Raw genomic sequence first — 24964 nt, 5'->3', positions numbered from 1 at the left:
GTAAATTACTAGCGTGGATCCTTAAGTGGGAGGTGGAATCTCCTCCCTTTCTGCCCATCAGGGACGCTGACGGTGTGCAGGTCACTAATAGGGGAGACATCTTTCAAGTTTTGGTGGAGCACTTGCGGAGTGTGTCCTGTGCCAGAGTACCGGTATCGAATTCTGATTTAGAAGGTTTTCTGCACCGGATGTGTTTGCCGCGGATGGAATTGGAGCATTTGGAGAGTCTAGATGCCGAGATAACGGTGGAGGAAGTGACGGTGGCTGTGGAGGTGCTCTCGAAGGCTAAATCTCCGGGTGGGGATGGATTCCCAATTGAGCTGTACCAAAAGTTTTCCTCTCAGCTGAGAGAGAAGTTGTTGGAGGTGTTTGAGAAGACTCGGTGCAGGTTATACTTCCAGAATCCATGTGTCAGGGTGTCGTCTGTCTAATGCTTAAGCTTGGCGAGGACTCTTGTGACCCTTTTTCTTATCGGCCACTTACCATGCTGAATAGCGATATAAAGACTCTTTCTAAAATACTGGCTACGTGGAGTGATTCAAGGATTGGTGCACGAAGATCAGTGTGGATTCACCCGGATGTAGCACGACTCATAATTTGTTGTTTAACACGTCCTGCATGAAACTATGGGTGTTGGGGAAGACTTAGCGCTGGTGTCGTTGGACCTAGAGAAGACGTTCGACACGGTTGAGTGGGGCTACTTACTGGCAGTGCTGCGAGGAATGAGATTTGGCCCTCATTTTTGCTCTTGGGTTAGTTTGCTGTATACTGCACCTACTGTGCGTGTCTGGGTGGGTGGGGAACTTTCTGACTCCTGGATAATCGGGAGAGGTACCAGGCAGGGCTGCCCTCTCTCCCCATTTTGTTTTTGCCTTGGCGGTGGAGCCACTGGGGGTTTGGCTTTGTGGGGAACTGGCGCCTTGGGGTGTGCAGGTGGGACAGGTCACTCACATTGTCTCTCTGCTGTTATATCTACGTTGTTATATCTACAGGAGCTGGGAGTTTCGGTTCCTCTCTTGTTGCGATTACTGGAAGAATTCGGGGTTATGTCTTGGGGTCCTTAAGTGGTGCTCCGTTGGAGGATCTACCTGGGGCGGGGCTCGGGTGGGAGATCAAAAGTTTTTGATACTTGGGTATCTGGGTCACTCATACAGTGGAGGCGCGTTTGAAGCACAATGTTGAGTGGGTTGTGACAGGGCTGGAGCGCTCTGTCTTGTTTTGGAATAGGCTGCCTCTTTCTGTTATGAGGAGGGCGGCAGTGGCCAAGATGGTGTTTTTGCTGCGGTGCCTCTATCTTGTGCAGAACTCTTTATTTCCGTTGGCGGCTCCACTATTCAGATTGCTGGATAGCTTGTTGATCTCATTGGTCTGGGCCGGGCGTCGTAGTAAAGTGGCCTTGTCCACACTGCAGAGGGAGATGGTGGACGGAGGGTTGGCTGTTACGAATATCAGGCACTATTATTATGCAGCACACCTGCAACATGCCGCAAAATGGATGTCTCCGTCTGATAACTGGGAGAAGCGACTTTTGTCGGGTATAATGGGAGGAGAGGAATTGGTGCATGCCTTGATGACGGGAGGTCGTTCGGAGGCTGCTGTCCCTTACATGGTTAAAACCACTGCATGGATTTGGGAGCAGACAGTCAAGAAAGTGATTTGCCGTGCTCCTTTTGACAGGGAGGTGAAGGTCTGGGATTTATCCCCTTTTAGGAATATGGATACTGTAATATCAATGGATCCTTGGAGAGGGGGAAGTTGCTTATTAGTGGGTGATTTATATCCTAATGGGGAGTTTATCACCTTTCAGGAGGCGCAAGATACATTTAAACTGCACCCTGGGCAGTTTCTGCAGTATGCTAAGCTGGAGAGTGTGGCTCGAGAGATTTGGTCTGGATTTCTGATGGCTCCTCCTGCATCGCAGGTGTTGAACGGATTAATAAACTGGGGGGAGGAATCTCACTTGATTACCCGGTTTTATAAAGCGCTCCAGGGGGATCAACCAGGTTTGGAGTGTGTGGCACGTAGGGCATGGGATCGAGAACTGGAGGACCCTTTGGAGGATACAGAATGGGACATGGCTCTATCGTTGGTGCGCACGGTCTCCTGTAATAACACATTTAAGCTCTTACATTTAATTTTGTTCACTGTGTGGATCTCACGCCTGCCCGCCTTAATAAGATTGATCAGACAAAGGTGGTTGGGTTTCCTAGATGTGGGGAGATTGGTGCGACCTTTCTCCAGATGGCTTGGTCTGGAGGGAGATGCAACACTTCTGGTGGGAGGTGGTCCAGATAACAGATAGGGTCACGGGATTGCGGCTTGAGGCGACACCACTGACCTGTATTTTAGGTGTGATGCGTAGATCCAAGGGCAAGCGTATCCCACATAGACTCTCACAGCTTGCATTGGTATTGACTAGACGTAGAGTGGCTATAGGCTGGATGAGTGTTTGGTGTCCTACTATTCCTCTCTGGACCCGAGATGTACTGGAGTGGGGAGCTGCTGAAGAGCAGAATATGAGAATTACATATAGGGAGGAGGGTGCCCTAATAGATATAATGGCTTGGGGGACATTACTGGAACGCTTCTTGGGATCGGAGGAGTCCAGTTCTGATGGCAGCATTGAAGATGAGGGCTCATGCTTGGGTTGTTGTGTGGTTCAAAAGATGTGACAACCAACTGTGGTATTATTATGATGTTGTATCCATGGTATTATGAGGAATTGGTTACTCAGTGTATTCTTTGTGAGGAGGGTTGGGGGGTGTCCAATGTTGTACTGCCTGGCTTTGCTCAGGTTGTTGTATATTTCACGCCTCTTCTCTGACTCTGAAGTGGTGTCCACGCTATGATGTTTTGCACTGATTTGCACTGCACTGTGTTTTGCTTCATCTGTTCAAACAAAATTTTATAAAACAGAGTTTAAAAAAAAAAAATTGTGAGGCTCTTTACAGATTGGAGGTCCTCATACCAACTTCGGTTATCAAGGCTGCCAGCTTAAGAGAAAATCCTTTCTTTCCTTTTCTTAGATGTCCTCAATATATTGGCATTTTCAGTTAAAAGATACATGTTTTTTGCAGTGCAGAGAACCTTATCATACACATTGCTTCTCATTCTGTGTGCAAGACATTTTGATGCCCCCACATCTAACATCCTTTTATGAGGTTTTTCCAAAAAGCTGTTGTTGCAAAGGCACGAGGAGAACAACAATTTACTTATTTATCTATTAATCAACTCAGTGCTGCAATTCCTTGTCAGCCTGGATTACTAGAAGACTCACCAAATCTACCAAGTTAATTCCTAGAACACTTTGAAATCTATACATTAGCTGCATCACTCAAGTCAGCATATAACCCTTTGTGTTTTGAGCCCTGCAACAGCACTGATGTGTTGCTGCTTTTTTAAAGTATATTTTGTTTTTGCTAATCACCCTCTGAAATAGAAAATAAAGCTGGAACTCCTTAGACAATTAAAACAAAAAACCAAGGTGTCAACACACTCCCAGTCTCTCGGTCTCTGTGCATTTGGTTGATAAAACAATACACTTCATCCAGATTACAATTTCAACTGCTTGTCATGTTTGGGCTGTACTACAAAATTTTACTTTTGCAATATACTTCAGATATTTCACCTCAGTGACCTCTGGATAGAGGTTTTTCCCCTTTGATTATCCTTCAGTTCCTAAAACACAAAGTGCAAGATGATTCCGATTACCCTGCCTAGCAATGCCTAAAGTCGTTTTTGTACCTCTATAATGTCCCGCTGTACTTTGTCCGCTCTCACCCCTTGATGAGGCAAAGAACAGAGCCCCATCACAATTTTTCTTTGACTCAGTGGTCCCTGAAGTTTTTCAACTCAGAGGTTAAGAAATCCTAAGAGTGTGTAATTGTGATCACTACTGTAACAGGAGTTTTACTATAAAAACATACTCCGAAAAATGCAGTAGATTAATTGTCTCCCACAACATTTGTTTTTCTGTTTTTGCAACATCTAACAGAGTATAACTGGCATAAAAACATTTCTTAAACTAAAGTAGACATGTCAAAGGTCTTCAGCTATGGAATGCAATCCAATTTATTTACTTTAATTTCTCATTAGGTTTTCTCCTCAAACCAGACCCTACATGATTAAACCAATTGATGGTAGTGTTAGTAGTTGACCCATTCAAATTTAGTCCAGCAACTATCTGCAGTTTATATCCTGGATTTTCATTCATTCAGTAATTTGTTTGTCTCAATATTATTAGTATTTATAATGGTAATTTTGCACTTACAAAACATTAATCGGTCGTGCCCACGTTTTCTTACAGTTTAATCTGAATAGGTTTGTTTCCATTCTGCCTTTTTTCTGAAGCCCGCCGACTATGAGCTTAGTAAAGAAGTCTGGTGCATTGTGAATGCTGCATACCTTTAGGTGCTTCTACCTGGATATATTTAATTATAGATTTATGTACTCTGAACCAGACCTAGCACGTATTGGAGCACCTCACATAACAAATAAGAAAAACAAGATAGGCAACATACCTACAGTGTATGAAACGTATCAAGAGGCATGTATATTAATAGGCATGGTTTCAGGAGTACAGAAGAAAGCATGCACAGAGGAAAAGTCTTTCAGCTGAAGATTTAGAATCTTCACTGTGGTTTGGTTAGGAGTGAGGCAATGTACATGGTTGGTAACTGTCATCCTTAGACATGGAAGTGCATGTTATACAAGAGGAAGGTTTGAGGTGATGTGCTATATGAACAGGTTTTCACTTTTGGGGCACTCCCAGAGAAGGATTGGTTCATGGTGCAATATTTTTTTGAAATAACATCTTTCAAGGTCTAGTAATTTGGTGCCTCACCTGGATCAACCAGACGTGACTAGTGTCTGGGACTGCTTGAGGAAACATCTCACCTCAATAAAGAGCCATTTTAAGGTGATCAATGTGGGTGTGATGTGCTAAGATTTCTTTTAGCCAGATACCAGTCTTACTATAGGATTGAATCGTCCTTAGAAGGGGTTAGGAGCATGTGTGGAATCTCCATTAGCTGGTTATCTGTTATTATCTGTTTACATAATCTATTTTGGGTAGCACCAGTGATTGCACTGGTGTTTTGAACTTTTGGGGATAAAGGGGTTTATTTTCCATAGAATTCTGAGTTGGTGTTGTGTTCCTTTTACTGTAGCATTGATATGGGGTACATGGAGTCTCAGGGTCTTGTCTCTGGTGCGATCTAGTGATCTTGCTATAGTACGATAGTAGGTTTACAGTCAAGTAGGTTTGCATCGTCCAACCAGGTGAGTTGCAGTGTTTTGGAAAAAATTGTCAGAATTCAGTTTTTTGTGAATTTAATTTTAGGTGGTGCTTGGTCATTCATGACAATAGTCATTTTAGAATTAAGTCAAGTGTGGATGAAACTGTCGCTTAAAGTTGCATGTCAGCCACCTATAGGTGAAATAACTTTTCGGTTTCCTTCAGGAAAGGGGTTCCAAGTAGAGGTTTATCGGCATTCGAGATAGGATGAGGCCTTTGAGAACTCCTTGTTGTAGAGATGCTAGATCTGAGTTTTATTCGCTATATATACATTTTTTCCAGCTATGATTCACACCATTTCAGAACTGTGCCACTTATTTTCATCCTTTTTTGTTGTTGTTTGAAGCAGGATTGTGTGGTTGACAGTATTAAATGCTGCCTGTAAGTCAAGTAGAACAAGGACACCAAATCTACCATTGGCTACAATTCGTAGAATGTTGTCTAAAAGTTGAAGCATGGCAATCTCTGTGCTACCGCCACATCTAAAACGCAAATGATAGTCATCTAGTAGATTGTGTTCTTTCATGATTTTTTTCATTTTTTTGAGAACTCAACCTATGAAGTAAGGCTTGACATAAGGTGGACGTTACTTATATAGTCAGGATCTCTGTGCTATTTCTTGTTTGGGGGAGTTACCTGGCCAAATATGAGGCATTTGGGTTGGAATCATTGTAGCAGTGAGGAGTTGGTTACGTTTGTCAAACAAGGTGTGATATAGAGTATTGGGTCTTTAGGACACACTTGAGGAAATTTGTAAACTTTCTCTCAGTTTTGCTTTTGTTGCTTTGGCCTGCAGTCTTTGAATCCAGTAGTTTTTTGACATTTTTGCGATGTTTTTGGCCAGTTTAATTTGCATTGATTTAGTTTTACTGTGAAGAATTATGCTTTTAGTTGTAAGAGCTGACTTGTTTTGTTTGAGTTGGCATTTTCTAAGTTTAATTATGAGGGATTATTACACTATTGGTGGACTTTGTGAGATTTCGGTTTTCTTCATTTAGCTTTTTGGTGAACAGGAACAGTTTATTTGATTTGCAGTTGTGTTTTTTTCAGAATTTTTTAGCATGGGTAGCAAGTTCACCTTCTACATCAGCCAGGGGGCTTCAGTAAAGGGTTTAACTACAAGATGGCATCTGTATCTGCGGAGATATTACTTAGTTTGATAGAGATTGTTTTTAAAGTAGATCTATTTGTCTCTTCAATGGTCATTCACCCCCATGAGGTTTTATCTTTTTGGTGCATAGTAGGTAGTCCTATCAGTCCACTGAAATAAGTGATTCATATGTTACGAAGTCCTGTTTGGCAATTATGAGGTCCAGGATGGCACAGTTTTCATGAGTTAGAGTAGAACAGGATTGATGCAAATTGTCAAACACAAAGTGTGCCAGTTGTGATACAGCTGTGTTCCAGGGGTCTCACCTGTATACCTTAATTCAAGTCACCTGTAAAGATGCTGTTAGCAGACAAGTTGTGTTTTTTTACTATGAATTGTCACAGTTGTTAAATAAATGGGGGCTTGTCTCTGGTGGATGATACATGATGTGTAAGATATTGCGTGAAATTATTGGAGCTCCTAATTTAAAAGACAGACATTGGAAGGTTGGAGGTTGCTTAGTAGGCATGATTTTGCATTTGATAGTGGATTTTTGGGTGACTGCAGCACCACCTCCAGTCTTTTCTGACCTGTCTAAAAGTTAGAGATCTCATAGCCATGAGGGATAGGCAGGCCCTGGTGAGGTTGGGATGAGCAAGTTATGTCAGGGATAGTATGTCCAGTTTTTCTTGCTATGCAATTTCTGTGACTGAAGTAGGTATTTGAAACTACATTCACATTAGGCGACGATGGCGTCTCTTGTGTAAATAATACCATCACTTTTGGTATAGGTGGGGGTATTAGTTTCACCTTTGAAATTAGAAGAAAGGTGGGGAAATTGATAGTCTGATTCCATGGGGTATTTCTTTAGATACTGTGATCTTAAACGCTCTCCTGAATGTTTCTGTTTATGGCGAGATGTTCCTTCTCATCCATGGTGGCACTGGTCTCCAATAAAGGTTTCAGGGAACTCAAGACTTTGTGTTTCAAATTCATTGTAGCTGTATAGATTAAGGGAAAAGAGATTTCATGGGAGCTGTGTGATGATTTAAATAAGCTGTCGTCTAGAGGGTGCTGTCTATTGGGTTCCATCGCTGGGCCTGGGCTGCACTGTAGAAAGAAGCAAGGTGAGGAGATGGACAGTGGACAAGTTCCTGTTTTTCCTTCTTCCACCACAGTTCTTATCCATAGTTACAGTTTAACAGTTGCAGTCATTCTGTCTGTCAGGGCTTCGCGAGAGTTTTGTGTTTACGTCTGTTGAGAACTTTGAGTGTCAGCTGACCGGTGGGAACTTTACTGGCGTAGTATGTCCTCGGGGAGCTCACAGCCAAGCAACCATGTTAGCAGCCAATTATTATCTGTGTATGATTTTATTCCAGTTAATTTATCACTAAGGGAAAGGGGAGTTTATGGGTCACCATGTATTAGGCACTGGTTGGCGCCAGCAACAGTTAGCTGTTTAGAGGGAAGAGTGTTTGTTTTGCATCAATCCACACAACACCTGAGAAGAGAATAAGGTATTCGGTGATGAAGCGCCCCAGAGTTTAAAATTCACTGAGAGTTGGGCTTTGCAGATCTAGCATAATCAGTACAAATCTCCAAGCACCTCTGCAGGGCTCACTTTTGCTGGTTTCATCCAGCCAAGAGTACAAGCATCATGGCAGGCATTTGAGTAAGGCTTCTAGTACTCAGTCAAGGAGAATCACCTAAGTCAGCTAAGGAGAGGGGGAACAATGGGTGGCTTGATGAGGGTTTGGGTAGTGGCTCAGCAGCACCTGGTTCGGGAGCCTAGTGAGACTTCTTTATGCCAGCAGTCTGTGCAGCCAACTGTCATCAGTAGAGGTAGGAGAAAATTCTGTTTGGCCTCTCCTTCCCGGTAACCTCACTGCTGAAAGCATGTTGTGCATCCTGGATAAGTTCCTCTAAAGAACTCTGGGACACAGTAGTGCCTGGACTAGGAGTGGCTCGCTCTACCCCAAGTATCCAAAAGGAGACATCCAGGCATAAGGAGGGCTGATGGGGGCAGTTAGTTGCATATTGCCATAATCTTGGGGGATCTCTAAGGTTGGTGTTACCCTGACCACAGGTTTCGAAGTTGAGGGAATGGAGCCTAGATCACCACACCAGTGAAAGGTACCAACACTGATAACTGTAGGTACAGGTAAGTAATATTTTCTTGTTTATTTGATGTAGCCTAGTTATACCACACACAAAATGTCACCACAGGCAACAATTCCCCCGAGTAGGTTCTAGCTTAGGTAAGTGCAGTGTAAACATCGAAGGGCCTAATCCATGCTGGATTTTCAAAATAGCTGTTTTCAATGTAAATAATTTCTATTTAATTACTTGTATGTGCCTTTATCCTATATGGATATGCAGAAAATCTGGAATGTTTCCTCCTAGACATACGGTAGATACCCTTTACCATACACTGAAACATGCAGTAGATACCCTGTAAGAGAGACTGTCTGGCCAGGATTGAAAGTGCACAAAAGAGATTGGTATCAGCACTAGCAAGTTTTCAGCGGTTTAGGAAGGGATTTGTAATTTGCTCAAACCCTGAAACTAAGGGTGGACTTACACTACACCTTACAACACATTACTCAATTCCTAAACTATAGCTATACTGAAATCCTCAGATCCCAGGAGAATGCTGAGTTGAGAAGCTTTATCTGATAGAGGCTTCTAGTTGCAGATTCCTTACCTTAGAATTTCCACCAGGCATCAATCTTGATCCAGAGATTTTTCTCGAGCAGTACCCCTGGGTGTCATTAGGTGGCGTTGGTCGGGCGTGCCTTATATGACATTGAGGGACCTATATAGGCACCACTGTGGCGTGCGGACGTCAATTCTTTTCTTTCTGCACCAGCCACAAGCAGAATCAAAGAAGAGCTACCCCGGCAGTCACTTTTTGACTGGGCCTTTCAACTTTTGTTAAAGCTTTTTTGACACTCCTGGTGCTGGTTCAAGCCATGCAACTCCTGTCATCGAATGATGTCCACGACGGATCCACACCTCGTGTGTTTGTGGTGTTTGGAGTGCAACCATGACCCGAAGTCGTGCTCCGAGTTCCGGGCCATGACTCTGAAAGTTTTGAGGGAGCAGTCCCTAAAGCTACTTGCGGCCCGGTGCTCGGCTCTGCGTTGCTCCTGGTCTCGGTAGAGTGGAAGGTCCCAAGAATGGTCGTAGAGCCCCCATTCTTCTTTGTCCCACTTCAAGTCCTCAGGACGATCGGGTAATCACAAGAAGAGTCCAAAAAGAGCAAGTATTCTTCGACTTCACCTCATTGGTTTGCACATCGTCGCTCTATGCCTTCATCCTCGGAGCCTGATTCTGGGTCAGCTCTGCACCTCCCTGAGTTTTCCGGGAGCCGGAGCAACCCCTTCCCAACTTGTGAGTTCTACACAGTGATGCGCCACATATTTGGGAAGTCCAATTGGGCTGGATGCTTTCGACCCCCCTTGAGTCGACAAGTGCCCCCTTGGGTTCCCTGCCAGTGGCTTTGGCTCCGGGGGCACCCAGCGATCTTTTGCTGGATGCGAACCGGCATTAGTCATGCCATCCTGACCTTCCCCAACAACGGTTCCATCATCGATGTTCCTGATGCCACCCGTGTGTCCACAGTCAGTGTCGACCCCATCCTCATTGCCGACTCCGACATGGAGATGAATCAGACTTCGGCATGGACCTTGCTCCTTAGGTCGGATCTTGACCCTTACTCTTATGGGCTAGGGCATGGTCAGGATCGGGAGGGTTCACTCGACCATTTAGAATACCAGCTTGAAGACCTGATGGACTGGTGTAAGGACCTGGATGAAGCTAGTGGTCTGAACAATTCCTCAACACTGGCATGGTTTCTCCCCCTACTGTGGCTACGGAGGAGAGAGCATCCTACTCCACAGTGGTGAGAAGAGCATCCGAGGTCTTGGGCCTCGAACTGCCTTCAATGGCAGTCAGGATCAATATCCTGACTGAGGTGCTTCAACCTGGGGCTGCTTCTTCTAAACCCCTTTTGCCATTTATTGAGGCCATCTCTGATGTCCTGCTGGGGACTTGGTCCAAACCCAGCACAAGGGCTCCCTGTCAACAGGACAATCTCCTGCCACCATAGACCAGCTCCTAATAACTCAGTGTTCCTTATACAACACCTGACTTCTGAGAGTTTGGTTATCCAAGCCCCCACGTCCCCAGACGCATTCCCTTCCGCACCCCTGGATAGGGAATCTAAGAGGCTGGTTCAGCTTGGGAACAGGATGTTTTCTTCCTCCAGTCTGGAATTGTGGTCCGTGAACACCGCATACCCTTTTGGCTGCTACACCCATACTTTGTGGAACATGGTTGCACAGGTGCTGCCACAGGTGCCGAGAAGGCCCAGGCCGTTCTCTTCCAAGCTGTTGCTGATGGAAGAGGCGTAGAGAAGTTCACAATACGATGTGGACTGGATGTGAACAACTCAATGAGTTGATCATTTGCATTGATGGTGACCTTGAGGCTCCACGCTTGGTTGAGGCTGTCTAGCTTTTCGGGGGATGTCCAATCCTCGCTTATGGACATGCCCTTTGATGGCACTCATCTCTTCGGAGATAAAGCAGACTTTGGCGCTCGAGCTCATTACTGAGTCCTGGGCTACGGCCAGTTCCTTGGGCCTCGCAACTGCCCCTCGCTCCCTCAGTCTGCTTTTTGCCCCTTTTGAGGCTACAGACGGGGCATCCAACCATCTCTCGAGTCATCATGCCACGCATGCTGCCCAGCCTCTGCTTGGCCGGGGATTTGGGATCCAATGTCCTCGTGGATCAGGGGGCCAGCGGTCTGCCCAGTCCACCGCCCCTCCTGCTGCAGCCTCCAAACCTTTCTAGTCTGACTCTTCCTCATCAGGGATCAGTCGGAGGCAGGATTTGTCATCACCTGCCTTGCTGGCAACCCATCATGCCCAACAGGTGGGTTTTGCAAATCATCTGAAGGGGCAACTCCCCCCACCCCACCTCGAGACTATGCTTCCATCCATGCCACTATAATTCGATCTGAAGGAGGATCATTTGCTACTTCTCCCCAAAGAGGTTACAGCACTCTTGGCCAAGGGAGCCATAGAGGGCCTCACTGTGCCAGAAGTAGGTCATGGATGTTATTCCTTCTATTTTCTGGTACCCAAAAATTACAAGGGGCTCCTCCCTCTCCTAGACCTCTAGTCCCTCAATCTCTCCCTCAAAAAGGAGAAGTTCAAAATGCTCACTCTGGCTCAGGTCCTATCTGCCTTGGACCCAGGAGACTGGATGGTAGTGTTGGACTTGTAGGACACATTTCCATATTCCAGTCCTGCCTGCCCACAGACGTTACTTGCAGTTCACGGTAGGCCACGAGCATTTTCAGTTTACTGTGTTACTCTTTGGCCTTATCAGCACCCCTCTGGTGTTCACTAAGGTGATGGCGGTGGTCGCAGCTTTTATGTGCAGATCTGGGGTTTCAGTTTTTCCCCTACCTCGACAACTGGCAATTGAAGGCGGGTTCGCCCAGGCCGTTGCCTTCCACCTCCAGACTACGGCGAACCTCCTGCATCACTAGGTTTCACTACAAACATGCCGAAGTCGCACCAAACTCCCTCTCAGATGCTTCCTTTCATCTGAGCTGTTCTGGGTACAGTGCAGTTTTGGGCCTATCCTTCCGAGCGGCTAGTCCAGGATTTTCAAGCTATGATACCAATGTTTCAGTCTCGATCTTGAATTTCAGGTGAGAATGACACTAAGGCTTCTGTGCTTCATGGTCTCCTGCATCCTGCTGGTGACACATGCCAGATGGCATATGCGGGCTCTGCACTGGGACTTTAAGTTCCAGTGGGCACAGCATCAGGGGAATCTCTCTGAAGTGGTCTAGATCTCGGAGGTAACTGTGTAAGATCTGCAGTGGTGGCTCTTGAACCACGATTGGATCAGAGGCATATCGCTCTCCCTTCCCCAACCAGATCTGAAAGTAGGGGCAGATGCATCATTCCTAGGATGGGACGGCCGAATGGGAGAGGGGAAGATCAGAGGCGTCTGGTCTCCTTCGGAGTACGGACTCAACATCAGTTTTTTGCAGCTCAGGGCGATAGGCTAGCATTGAAAGCATTCCTTCCCTCTCGCAAAGGGAGAGTAGTGCAGGTGTTCACGGACAACACCAACCCCATGTGGTACTGCAACAAGCAGGGCGGGGTGGGGTCATGGACCCTTTGTCAGGAGGCTCTGCGCCTCCAGACATGGCTGGAACGTCCGGGCATTTCCCTGGTGGTTCAACACCTGGCAGGCTTTCTGAACGTCAGTGCGGACCAACTCAGCCGGCAATGCCTGGTCGATCACGAATGGATCTCCACCCGGAGGTGGTGCAAGGTCTCTTTCAGCAGTGGAGAGAGCCTTGGTTAGATCTGTTCCCCTCTGCAGAGAACGCACAACGTCAGCTGTTTTGTGCATTGGGCTTTCCAGGGTAGCACTCTCTGTGCAAAGCTTTTAGTTTGGAGTGGAACTCAGGCCTCTTGTACGACTTTTCGCCCGTACCACTTCTGCCCAGAGTTCTCAAGAAGATCAAGAATGACAGGGTCCAAGTAATTCTTGTGGGTCCGGTCTGGGCACAAAGAGTTTGGTATCCTGAGCTGTTTAGCATGGCCATCGATTCTCTGATCAGACTGCCCCTTCTGGAGACTCTTCTGTTGCAGCAGAAGGGGACGGTTCTTCACCCAAACCTGTCTAGTCTCAGCCCTCTTGCGTGGAGATTGAGCAACGGCAATTGACTGCTTTTGACCTGCCGCCTGAAGTCTGTAATGTTATCTGGCAGCCAGGCATCACTCCACCAAAACAGTGTACGCCTGTCGATGGAACAAATTTGTGGCAGGTTGCACAGAGAATTCCGTTGACCTCCCTCTCTACCCCTCTACCTGAGGTCAGCTTGTTTATACCTACTTTAGCCCAGCAGGGCTCTGCTTTGAGCACGCTCAAAAATTATTTGTCTGCTTATCTGTACTTTTTCTGGTAATCACCTGACCAATCCTCCTTGTTTAAATCTACTATTGTTAGTAGATTCCTGAAGGGTCTTACCCATATTTTTCCTCCTTCACCATTCATAATGCCCCAATGGGATTTGAATCTGGTCCTTACTTTTCTATTATGTTCTCCTTTGGAGCCACTTCGTAACTGTCCGCTTCGGCTTCTAACTTTAAAAACAGCCTTCCTTGTGGCTGTCACTTCTGCCTGAAGGGTGAGTGAGCTGCAGGCCCTTTCATCAAAGCCATCTTTCCTTTCCATCTATCCTGGCAAGGTGATGCTTTGCACCAAGGCTTCCCTTTTTCCTAAAGTGGTCACGCTCTTTCATGTAGGACAATCCATCACCTTGCCTACTTTTTACGCACTCCCACATCCTGCTACGGAAGAGGAGAGACTTCACCTCAAGACTTTTGGCATTCTACCTTGATTGTACCAAAGAGTTCTGGATTTATGATCAACTCTTTGTTGGTTATGTGGGTGCGAAGAAAGGTTGGGCTTTGCAGGAGAGAACCATCTCCTGATGGGTCGTTCTCTGCATTAAAATGTGCTGCGCGTTTTCTAAGAAGCATCTCCATAGAGTTGCACTGGTTCGTGTGCTCACACTACCAGCGCAACAGCTTCAACCGCTGCGTTAGCTTGCAGAGCTCCAGTCCTGGACATCTGTCAGACAGCAATGTGGGCGTCACTGCACACTGTCGCTAAACGCTACTCCCTGGACAGTCTGGTCCGAAGGGACTGGTACTTTGCCCGTTTAGTCCTGCAGGACTTCTTGGTATGATCTTGGTTCACAGACCCACCTCTTGGGTACCTATTCTAAGTTAAGGAATCTGCAACTAGCAGTCTCTATCAGATTAACAAGTTACTTACCTTTGATAACGTATTATCTGGTGGAAACATATTGTTGTTGCAGATTATTTACTGACTCACCCATCCTCCCCTCTCTGTGAACTGATTTCAAGGGACAGGGACTTCCCTTTAAGAGCCCTAGTTCTGACGCACCATTGGTCAGTGTTCTTCATGGCTCCATGCTTCTGGTGTGGAAAGTTGTGAAAAGAAACTGACACCAGTGCGCAGGGGTGATACCTATATAGGTCCTGCCTTGTCGTATCTGGGGCTCACGACGATGGACATAGAGCCGTCCGACACCACCTAACAGCGCCCAGGGGTACTGCTCGCGAAAAATCTCTGGATCCAGACTGACTCATGGGGGAAATTCTAAGGTAATGAATCTGCAACTAAAATATATTTCTACCAGATAATGCGTTTCCTAATGTAAGTAACTTGATATTTAGGTGGGTTTACTAATCTGTAGGAAAGGTGATAAAGCTTGTTTTCATGCCTGACTGGCAAGGCACATCATAGAAAATGCATAACCTGCAGAAAACAATTATTATACCAATCTGGCAGCAGGCTATGATTTTCCAGATAGTCCTGAAAGATAGTGGATTCTTGGAGTTGGATTTTTAACGCATGCTGCAAATGCATCAAGCAGACCCATAATAATGCTGTTAAACTTGTTAGAAGCATTGCTTAAAAATAAGTGTGATAGAGGTAAGACCCCCTCACCCAACTTAGAGTTGAATAACATAAATAAATATTTTATGACTGGATATAAGTGTGCATTGTAATGGCCAAGGCACCATCTTCAGAAACACAGAAATTGGACTTGTACTTATTGCTGTTTAAATCGTGTTCATAATGGTTCTCCTGTTTGTTATTATCCAACGCTACCTCATCCTTTCTTTTGTATTCCTGCAACCTTAGACTGGACTCATATAGCCACAAAGAAGACACTTCTGCTTTTCCTGGGAAACGAGCCCTCATCTCCTTTCTCTCTTGGTTTGATTACTGCGATCAGCTGATCAAAGAAGCACAGAAGGTTTGTTTAATGTCTTGTTGAATTATTACTGCTTGCTTGTTGATGTGTTGTTGAAATTGGGGCCATCCCTTTAAGGGTGACAATTGCATTCACACTTGATAAATCAATCAATCAATCAAAAAATGTATAGAGCGCGCTACTCACCCCTGAGGGTCTCAAGGCGCTGGGGGGGAGGGATCAGATAAGGAGGGGGACGGGGGTAGGGAGGGTCACTGTTCGAACAGCCCATGTCTTGAGGCTCTTTTTGAATAGCAGGAGGCCTTTGGTTTTGTGAAGGTAGGTGGTGAGGGAGTTCCAGGTTTTGGGGGTGAGGTAGGAGAAGGACCTGCCTCCTGTGGTGGTGCGTTGGATGCATTGGACTGTGGCTAGGTCGAGGTCGGCTGATCGGAGGTTGCGTGTGGGAGTGTGGAAGTTCACTCTTTCATTGAGGTAGGTTGGGCCGGTGTTGTGGAGGGATTTGTGAGCGTGGATGAGGATCTTGAATGTGGTTCTCTTGTATATGGGGAGCCAGTGAAGGGATTTGAGGTGTGGTGAGATATGTTCGTGGCGGGAGGCCAAGGACGAGGCGTGCAGCTGTGTTCCAGATTCTGTGCAGTTTGCGTTTGAGTTTGAGTGTGGTGCCGGCGTAGAGGGCGTTACCGTAGTCTAGTCTGCTGCTGATGAGTGCGTGGGTGACTGTCTTTCTGGTCTCTGGGGGAATCCATTTGAAGGGTTGTTTTAGAGTGCGGAGTGTGTGGAAACAGGAGGAGGTTAGGGCATTAATTTGCTTTGTCATGGAGAGTGAGGGGTCTAGGATGATGCCGAGGTTGCGTGCGTGGTTTGCGGGGCCTAGGGTGGTGGGCCATTATGAGTCGTCCTATGTGGTTTTGTTGGGGCCGAAGATGATGATCTCGGTTTTGTTGGAGTTCAGCTCGAGGTGGTTAGTAGTCATCCAGTTGGCGGTGTCGAGGAGAGCAGTGTGTAGGTTGGTTTTGGCGGTGGTGGGGTTGCGGGTGAGGGAGAGGATGAGTTGGGTGTCATCTGCGCAGGAGAGGATAGTGATTCGGTGTGTTCGGAGGATGTTGGCTAGGGGGATCATGTAGATGTTGAAGAGTGTGGGGCTGAGGGAGGACCCTTGGGGGACGGTGATCTTGGAAGTGGTGGAGTGGAAAGGTGGGAGGCGGATTCTCTGGGTCCGGTCGGTGAGGAAGGAGGTGAGCCAGTCTAAGGCTTTGTGGCGAATTCCTATGTTGTGGAGGCGTGTGCGGAGTGTGTGGTGGCAGACGGTGTCAAAGGCTGCGGAGAGGTCTAGGAGGATGAGTGCGACGGTCCCGCCTTTGTCGACTTTGGTTCTGATGTCATCAGTGCATGCGATGAGGGCGGTTTCCATGCTGTGGTTCGAGGTAGTGGGATAGGCGGGCGTTGACTAGTTTCTCTGCAACCTTGGCAGGGAAAGGGAGGAGGGAGATAGTTGGAGAGGTTTTCCGGGTCAGCTTTGTTTTTTTTTAGGAGAGCGGTAATTTCCGCGTGCTTCCAGGGGTCTGGGTAGGAGTCGAAAGAGGAATTGATTGTCGCGGAGTATGGGGGACGATAGTTGGGCTAGCTTTGTTGTATATGCGATGTGCACAGGGGTCTGAGGGGGATCCGGAGTGTATGGACTTCATTGTTTTTTCGGTGGTTTCTTCGTGTGTGGTGGGGGGGTCATGAGTGGGGGTTGGATGAGTGAGGGGTGTGTGTGGTGGGTGTGTGTGGTATGAAGCTGTTGTGGATGTCCAGGATTTTGTGGTGAAAGTGGTTGGAGAGGCCGTCACATAGGGGCTGTGTGTGTGAGGGGTCTATGTTGCTGGCTTTGGGTTTGGCAAGTTCGTTAATGATGGTGAAGTGTTCTTTGCTGTTTTGAGAGTTGTTGTCAAGGCAGGTCTTGTAGTGATCTCTTTTGGCGGTGCGTATGAGTTGGTGATGGGGGCGAATGGTGGTTTTGAGGGTGGAGAAGTTGGTTGTGGAGGGTTCTAGTCGCCATGTTTTCTCCGCTTGGCGGCATTTGCCCTTTGAGTCTTGGAGTTCGGGGGTGAACCATGGGGCGTTTTTGATATTGCGGGTGGTGATGTGTTTTCTGAGGGGGGCTAGTGTGTCTGCGCAGGTGGTGATCCATTTGGAGAGGTTGTGTGCTCCTGTTTTAGGGGCGTTGGGGGTGGGCGTGAGCCGTTGGGGCGTTTAGTCGTTCTGTGGGGATCTTGTCCCACATGAGGTAGGGTATGGTGTGTTGATGGTGGTGTGTGGGGGGTTTGGTGAAGGAGAAGTGGACACAGTGGTGGTCAGTCCAGAGGAGTTCGTGGTGTGGGTGTGGTCTATGTGTTGGCTTGATGTGAAAATTGCGTTGAGCATGTGTCCTGCTGAGTGGGTGGGTGGGGTGACCAGTTGTTTGAGTTTGGGTCCGAGGTTGGGGATATATGATTCAGTAATCTGCTGAAAGGCAGCCTGTGGCGATTATTTCTTACATTTTTGGTCTAAACGTATCAAGCCAAGTTGAGACTACTTACTACTTCCTTTATTTATATTGACTGCGTTCTAGTGTAAAACCATTTTGGAAGTGGCCTAGTGGCTTCTGAGCAGCCTTGAGTTGGTGGGTTGTAAAATTGTTGAAATGTTGGTTTTCCTTGACCACGCCTCCTATTAGAAGATTGTTATTTTGTAAATACATGAAATGGTCATTGCAGTGCTGCAATATGTGACTAATGTGATTAATCATGATTTTTCTTGCAATTAAGTTTTAGTGTGGTGGAATAAGCGCAAACACTTTAGTGTTCTGTTATATAAGTCTATTTCTGACTTTTAATCAGTGTAACCACACACAGTATAATACAATGAATGTTATCAATATGACATGTTTTTGTGGTAATCTATAACTCCATGATACCTGAGGGTTCTCACAACATCACCTGAACAAGAACAGGTAGCTATTTAAAATATCACTCTAAAATTAGTGAGGTAAAGACAACAACATACATTTCGCTTTATACTTAAGAATATATTCATGGTGTTTTTAAGCAAGGTGTAGAAAGTTTGCAGCTGCAAATTGGCATACGTAAATATACATAATTACATAGCATTTTTGACCATTTTAATGCATTGTTTCTGAACTAAGGAAAATTACCATGTTATTAAGTCTTACATATAAGAAACAGAATATGAAAATAATAGATTTTAACTCCACCAATTTGTTTTACATACACAATCATTAACTTGATCTGCAACCTGTTTTCTTTAGAAGCAGTGATTAATATGCAGTAGCGTAAGGAGGAGTTCAAGCAATCTGGCGCTGGCCATTTGGTGAACTTCTGGCTGTCACTGAGGAAGTAAAGACTTGCATAGTTCTTTAGAGACTTTTCATAGGTCATAGATAAAAGTAAGGAAGAAGAACAGCTCATCACACCAGAGGGATTGACATGAGCACAGTTCTACAGGCATGTCCTATGAAGAAGTGTTGCTGCATTGTGAAAGCTTCATATCTTAAAGTGCTACTGGTTAGATGTTCTATCAAAAACATAAAGAATGGGACAGCCAGGTTTCCACTGTCAAGAAAGTCCCCCCTGCCATTCCGTCTCATTTAGGCCTCTTCAAACTTCAGGAGGTTTTCAGGCCAGCGGACCACACTTGTCTTCCTCTCGCTTCAAAAAAGCTGTACACTTGCCCTATCCTTATCCCTACGTATATATGAATCTTCCATATTGTTTTGTTTTAATTTAAGCATGATTTGGCTAGCTAATAAAAATATGTACTCAATATAGCAGAATTGTACACAAACGATTGGTTTTCATGTACGCTTTTCTTCTACAATATATAAACATTCCGACACTTGCCCAGTATTTGCAGTTTTCCAGTCTAATGTGGTACAAATATAGTATGACTTGTCCTCTGTTTGCAGATAGCTGCTGTGGCTATGGCCAGGTGTGTCCGGGAACGATTTTTTGTTGGTGTCATGGAGCCACAATTGATGCAAACGTGAGTGTATCCTTGTTTGGTGAAAGCCATTTCTCCCTGTGTGCGAAGAAGTGCTAGAACAATGGTTAAAGAGAAGGTTGTACATAAATCATGCCTTGAATCTCTGGCTTGTTCTCCAACAACAGCCAAATATTTTTACTGCACTGTTGATAAACCTAGTGTTTGAGGAGTGAGTAATTGTGTAATTTCTAATAATTAATTGCCAGTTCTTTCATCTACCTTTTACTCTTGAACTAAAAGTAGTTTACTTAGGCAGGCTGTAAGTTGCTTCAGCTCCTTCCCTCAGACTGAATGCAGTGAAGGTATTGAAATGTGTAAGAGTACCTAAGAAAAAGTACTTGCACCTGAAGATGTGTATGTCTGATCAGATTGATTTCCCTCTTCTTGACAAAGTGAGATTATGTGAGCAATGGCTGTTGTATGAACTCTGGAAATATTGAACTACAAAAGTAAAGACGAAAGCAAGGAAGCAAATCATGTATAAGAAAATAACAGTTGTATTCTAGATTAGATGTACATAGGTTAATTGGCAGTATGTTTGTCTGGTCTGTTTGATTCTTTTCGGACTGAATGTCTTCTCAAAAACCCAAGTGTGACGAAAATAAATAATTAACTACGTTTCATCTTTTTTAAATTCTTCCCTCAACCTTTGGTGCCCAGGTCGGAGATTGGCATCCTTACATCAACAGCCTTGCTTCATCGGATTGTTCGACAGGTCACATCTCCCGTTTTGTTACAGGAGATAGTTTTCTTCATTCTTGGGGAGGAAAGGGAGCAGGAGTCCCTGGCTGACATCAACAAATACAGTCTAAGACATCGGCTCATAGAACACTGTGATCATATTTCTGATGAGGTAATGATCTTGCGCTCCAGGCAGAATGTTGACATTTTTGATGGCATGGCTCTGCTTTAGTCTTTTAACTGCTGTTTTGTACAGCAGAAATATATACAACTTCACTTAAATAGCAACAGTACCAGCGTGCACAACATACAGGCTAAAGTGCTTCCAATCGCAACGTATCAGGTCATAGAACGTCACTGAAGAGTTACTTGATCATACAGTAGTGTGGAGCAGCACCGGAGTTCCTTCATAAGGTTGCTGAACAGTACTGCTCTAGAGTTGCCCCTCTGTTTATTTCACACTTGTTTACCAATTCATGATAAGGTGGGCAAACCTTTGGGTTTGTCTGTGTTTTTGTGGAAATACTGGATTTGGATGACCGCAAAACTGTTTCTTAATGTGAAGGGCTCTCCTCTGTGCATGGTGAGGGGACGCTTGGCCAACAATAAAGCAGGATTGGCAAAAGCTATGCACTTTATGATTCTTTCTTCTATGACAGATGCCCAAGGTGGTTGCCGCCCAGAAATTTAGCGCAAGTTCTGTAATGGTGTCAAGGGTGTTGTATATCGTGCGCCAGTAGCCGGCAATATTAGGGCACGACCAAAACATTTGTTGGAGGTTGGCTGACTGGGCCTGACATCTGAGGCTCGTAAGTTGGGCTGTGGGGAAAAAGTGCCAGAAGCACCACAGCAATGGCAAAAAGGATTTGGGGATAAGAGACAGTCTTGACATCTACCCTGGCATAATGGGAAAGGAAGTGAGATCAGGCTGCCGGTACATTCCCGGGAGCAGCTTTGTGTATACTGAAGGAGCCTGCAGGCATGTCTCAGCAATAATTTTGCAGCAAATCTTGTAGTATGTGCCCAGAATGGCAATTTGGTGGTGTGAGGACAGCCGAGTGGGTTGGAGCTGTCTGGTCGTGAGTGCTTTGATATAGACCTCAGCCAGTCTGGAGGTAAGGTGAGTTGAGACGCAACCATGCTATTCTGTTGGTAGGCCATCCAATCCAGGGACTTTGCCACGGTCCAAGTCATGTATTGCCTTAGTTAGATCTCTTTGTCTCTGCAGGGAATGCACAATGTCAGCAGTATTGCACATTGGAGCTTCTGAGGCGACACTCGCTCAGCGACGCTTTTCCACCCATACCACTTCTGCCCAGAGTTCTCCAAAAGATTTAAGAATGACTGGGCCCCAGTAATTCTTGTGACTCCGGACAGGGCACGAAGAGTCTGATATTCAGGGCTATTGAGCATGGACATCGATCCTCCAATCAGACTGCCCTTTCAGTAGGATCTTCTGTCACAGCTGCAGGTGAGGATTCTCCACCTGAACCTCTCCATCCTCCCCCTTCTTGCGTGGAGATTTAGCGGCAGCAGTTGACAGCTTTTGACCTTCTGCTTTAAGTCTGTAACATTATCTTGGTAGCCACACGTTCCTCCACCAAAATGGTATGTCTCTGTTGACCCCCCTCTCTCTAAGGTCCTGTTGTTTATCCTTTCTCTGGCCTGGCAGAGCTTTGCTATGGGCACTTTAAAAGGTTCATTATCTGCTATCTCTGCGTTTTGAGGTTGCCTGATCAACCTTCTTTGTTTAGGTCTCCTATTTTTCAATAGGTTCTTTAAGGGTCTTACCCATATATTTCCTCCATCCCCATTCATTATGCCGCAATGGGATCTGAATTTGAATCTGACATTCCTAATGTACACTCCTTTTGAGCCTCTTCACAATTGTATTCTCTCGCTTCTAAAATAAAAAAACAGCTTTCTTTGTGGTCATTACCTCTGCCCGCAGGGTGAGCGAGTTGCAGGCATCCTACCTTTCCACCTATCCTGACAAAGTGGTGCTTCACACTACAGCTTCCTTTTTGCCAAAAGTGATCACGCCCTTTCATGTAGGCCAATCCATCACCTTGCCTACTTTTTACACAATCCCACACCCTTCTAATGAAGAGGAGAGACTTCACTGCCGGCCCTAAAAAGAGAGTTGGTGTCCTACCTTTCTCGTACTGAAGAATTCTGGGTGGATGATAAACTCTTGGTTAGTTAAATGGGTGCGAAAAATGTCGGCAGTGCAGAAGAGAACCATCTCCAGATGGGTTGTTCTCTGCACTAAAATGAGCTACTCACTGGCCAAAAAGCAACCCCCTGACGGCTTGCGTGTTTACTCTATCAGAGCGACAGGTGCGAAGACTGCGTTAGCACACGGAGTTCCAATCCTTGACATATGTCAATGGCAATGTGGGCATTCTTGCACACATTATTAGTTTCACGCACGAGTAGCCAGTTTCTCCATGGCTCTGCGCTTCTTGTGTGGAAAGCCATGCAAAGGAATTGATGTCAGTGGCGCCTACATAGGACCCACAATGCCATATCTGGTGTATGCACCGTCAGCTACAGACACAGAGCCGATCGACACCACCTAATGGTGCGCAGGGGTACTGTTTGAGAGAAATCCCTGTATCCAGGCTGACACCTTGTGTACCTATTTCAGCCATGTTTTAGACACAATGTTTTAAGCTAACTAGGTCTGCCTCTGTGCACTTTAACACACTCCTACGTGGGGACTATTTCTTAGAATGTTAACTGTTTTATTATAACAACACCCCTTAGACCCAGACATGTTAGAGGGAGATTTCAGCCAGGTGACCACGACTGCATGCTGATTGCTGACTGCTTTGCTGCAGCTACTTGCTTAGACGACTGGACCCCTGATCCACATAGCGATGGTGTCTCTCTAGACTACAGGATTTCTTCCTCCAGGTATGAGAAATGACGTACCACCAGGAGGGAAACCTGAAGCGCACATTAGGCTTATTACGCTGTGCTCAAATATAGTGTAGGTAGGAGATATATATCCCAGTGAATATGGTGGGATTTTTCTTGTATTTTACTCTGTCACCTGCCTGCTTTTATTGTGTTTTATCATCCCAGTAATGGCAATACATGCCTTTTTATCTAAGATGCAGTTACTTCAATAAATCATTTCTGAACGAAATTCTGCCTCTGTGCCTGTATGAGACTTTCGGTAACTGAGAGAAAGGGATGGGATCTGATCGAGCACGATTCCCCCAAGGAGTCTTTTTTTGTCATGCACCCGTTTGCCACAATCATCTCAGCCAGAAATGAGGCGCTGCTAGATAGCGGGAGAACCCGGATTAGGCCGACAGGTGTCATGTAGTTTGGAATCATACTTAGTACCCACCGTCCATGTGATCCTGTCTCTCGAATCCAGTAGCCTCATTAACATATTGAGAACTTACGCGTAAGGAATCTACAACTAAATATTGTCTCTACCATATAAGGTGTTAGCGAAGGCAAGTCACTTGTCCATGAAGGACATTGTTATAGTCTCCCTCCGGCAGCCAGGGGATACCCACTCACTGGGCAAGAACTCTGGATAGGGCCAAAAACACTGCCAATTTAGTGTTTGGGGCTTAAATGCAGCCCAGGAGTGTGGGTTTGCCGTCCAGTGGACCCTCCACGAAAACGTATCTCCCATCCCTGTCAGTGAACCCGGTTTGGATTTGAAAGGGCATGCCTGGACGGATCCAGAGTAGGGTGCTCCGCATATAGGCAGAAAATGTTGTGCCATAAATCATACCCCTTCAGCGTTTCCTAAGTCACTGGAGTTTACTGCCAGTGGAATGGGTTTCCTGCAAGAAGCTAATGTGTGCTTGTTGATGCTTGATGTAGCAGTACACTGAATAGCAGCGGTGCACTGAATGCATACCTCTCAAGTTAAGTGTTAAGAATCTGATGGAGAGTCGTAACGCCATGAGGTGATGTGTGTATGCCCTGGTGGCGAATGGCAGGGAAATGCAGTCTGTCCTCAGTGTCCACCCCAGTCCACAGGAGGAGAGATGATGCATCGATCCTGCTATGGGAAAAACAACCATATATAGCAAAGAAAAGGACGTGGACAATAGCAAGATCCTACAACTCATGGCTGTGCGTCTCTTGTAAACCAGATCATGGATCGGAGGGAGGGGGTGGAGAACAATAGTTATGTTCTGAAGGGGAGGGAGTGTTGGGCGGCAGGCAGGAGATCCATACAATGGGTTGGCAAGGCGAGCAGTCCATCTGCAATCTGTGGTGGAAAGGGGCAGCAGTGATTAAATGTCAAATAGGGAGGCTGGGGAAAAAAAGGGTCCAGGGGCCCATTGCCAGGGTACCATCCCAGCAGGTGGAACAGAGAGCAGCTGATGGGCCTGCCACCATGGACCAGATTTCTGTCTTCAAGTCGATCCATTCACCTTCCACTCTCTGAATGTGCCCTCTAGTAAAAACATAAACAAATTACTGAGGTGTGAGAGCCACCTTGTGTGACGGAGTGTGAAGTCCTCTGGAGCACCTGTACCTGGCTCCATAAACTTAAGCAACTTCAACAATTTTTCTGCTAGCTGTGTTCTGATACCATGCATATCAGTCAAAACATGCATATGGCCAATGGAATGAGAGGCAAGGGCTTAGTGGCTGAACATTTGGGTAGTTGAGACGGCATCTGATTACTGTAAAGAAAAATAAGTCAACTTGTGATCACTGTTCATTTACCATTATTAGAATTTCAAGGTCAAATAATACTTTATTCGGTCTATTGGCCAAAGAAGTCATATGATAAATATGCATAACATTTTCTTCATTAAAAAGCATAACGTGGCTTGTGCTTTGGTTAGAAACTTGGTCGCAATTACACGGACGTACTGAGTAAAAGTTACCCTGTGATGAATCATAATAGCTTGAAAAGAGTAAGATAGCTTTGATGTGTGGGTTCACTATCCAAAGGAGGTATGGTTCCACACAATCTATAGTCGCAATCTCAACATATCTTTTCAGTGAAGCCATGGACTGGGCCCTCCTTAGTCTTGCATCCG

General features: G+C 45.7%; 1 protein-coding gene across 1 annotated transcript in view; it reads left to right on the top strand.

Moving 5' to 3' along the window:
* The window catches only part of FHIP2A (FHF complex subunit HOOK interacting protein 2A), a 256893-nt gene that overhangs the window by 135404 nt on the left and 96525 nt on the right, over positions 1-24964 (top strand). Inside the window, exons 8-10 of the mRNA XM_069239277.1 lie at positions 15158-15272; positions 19177-19253; positions 19914-20106. Of these exons, the coding sequence (XP_069095378.1) occupies positions 15158-15272; positions 19177-19253; positions 19914-20106 (385 nt within the window). The remainder of the gene's footprint in view (positions 1-15157; positions 15273-19176; positions 19254-19913; positions 20107-24964) is intronic.

The sequence above is a fragment of the Pleurodeles waltl genome, chromosome 6, assembly GCF_031143425.1.
Source record: "Pleurodeles waltl isolate 20211129_DDA chromosome 6, aPleWal1.hap1.20221129, whole genome shotgun sequence".
NCBI lineage: Eukaryota > Metazoa > Chordata > Amphibia > Caudata > Salamandridae > Pleurodeles > Pleurodeles waltl.
Note: the sequence above shows the minus strand (reverse complement) of the source record. Positions and strands in the feature narration are given on the sequence as shown.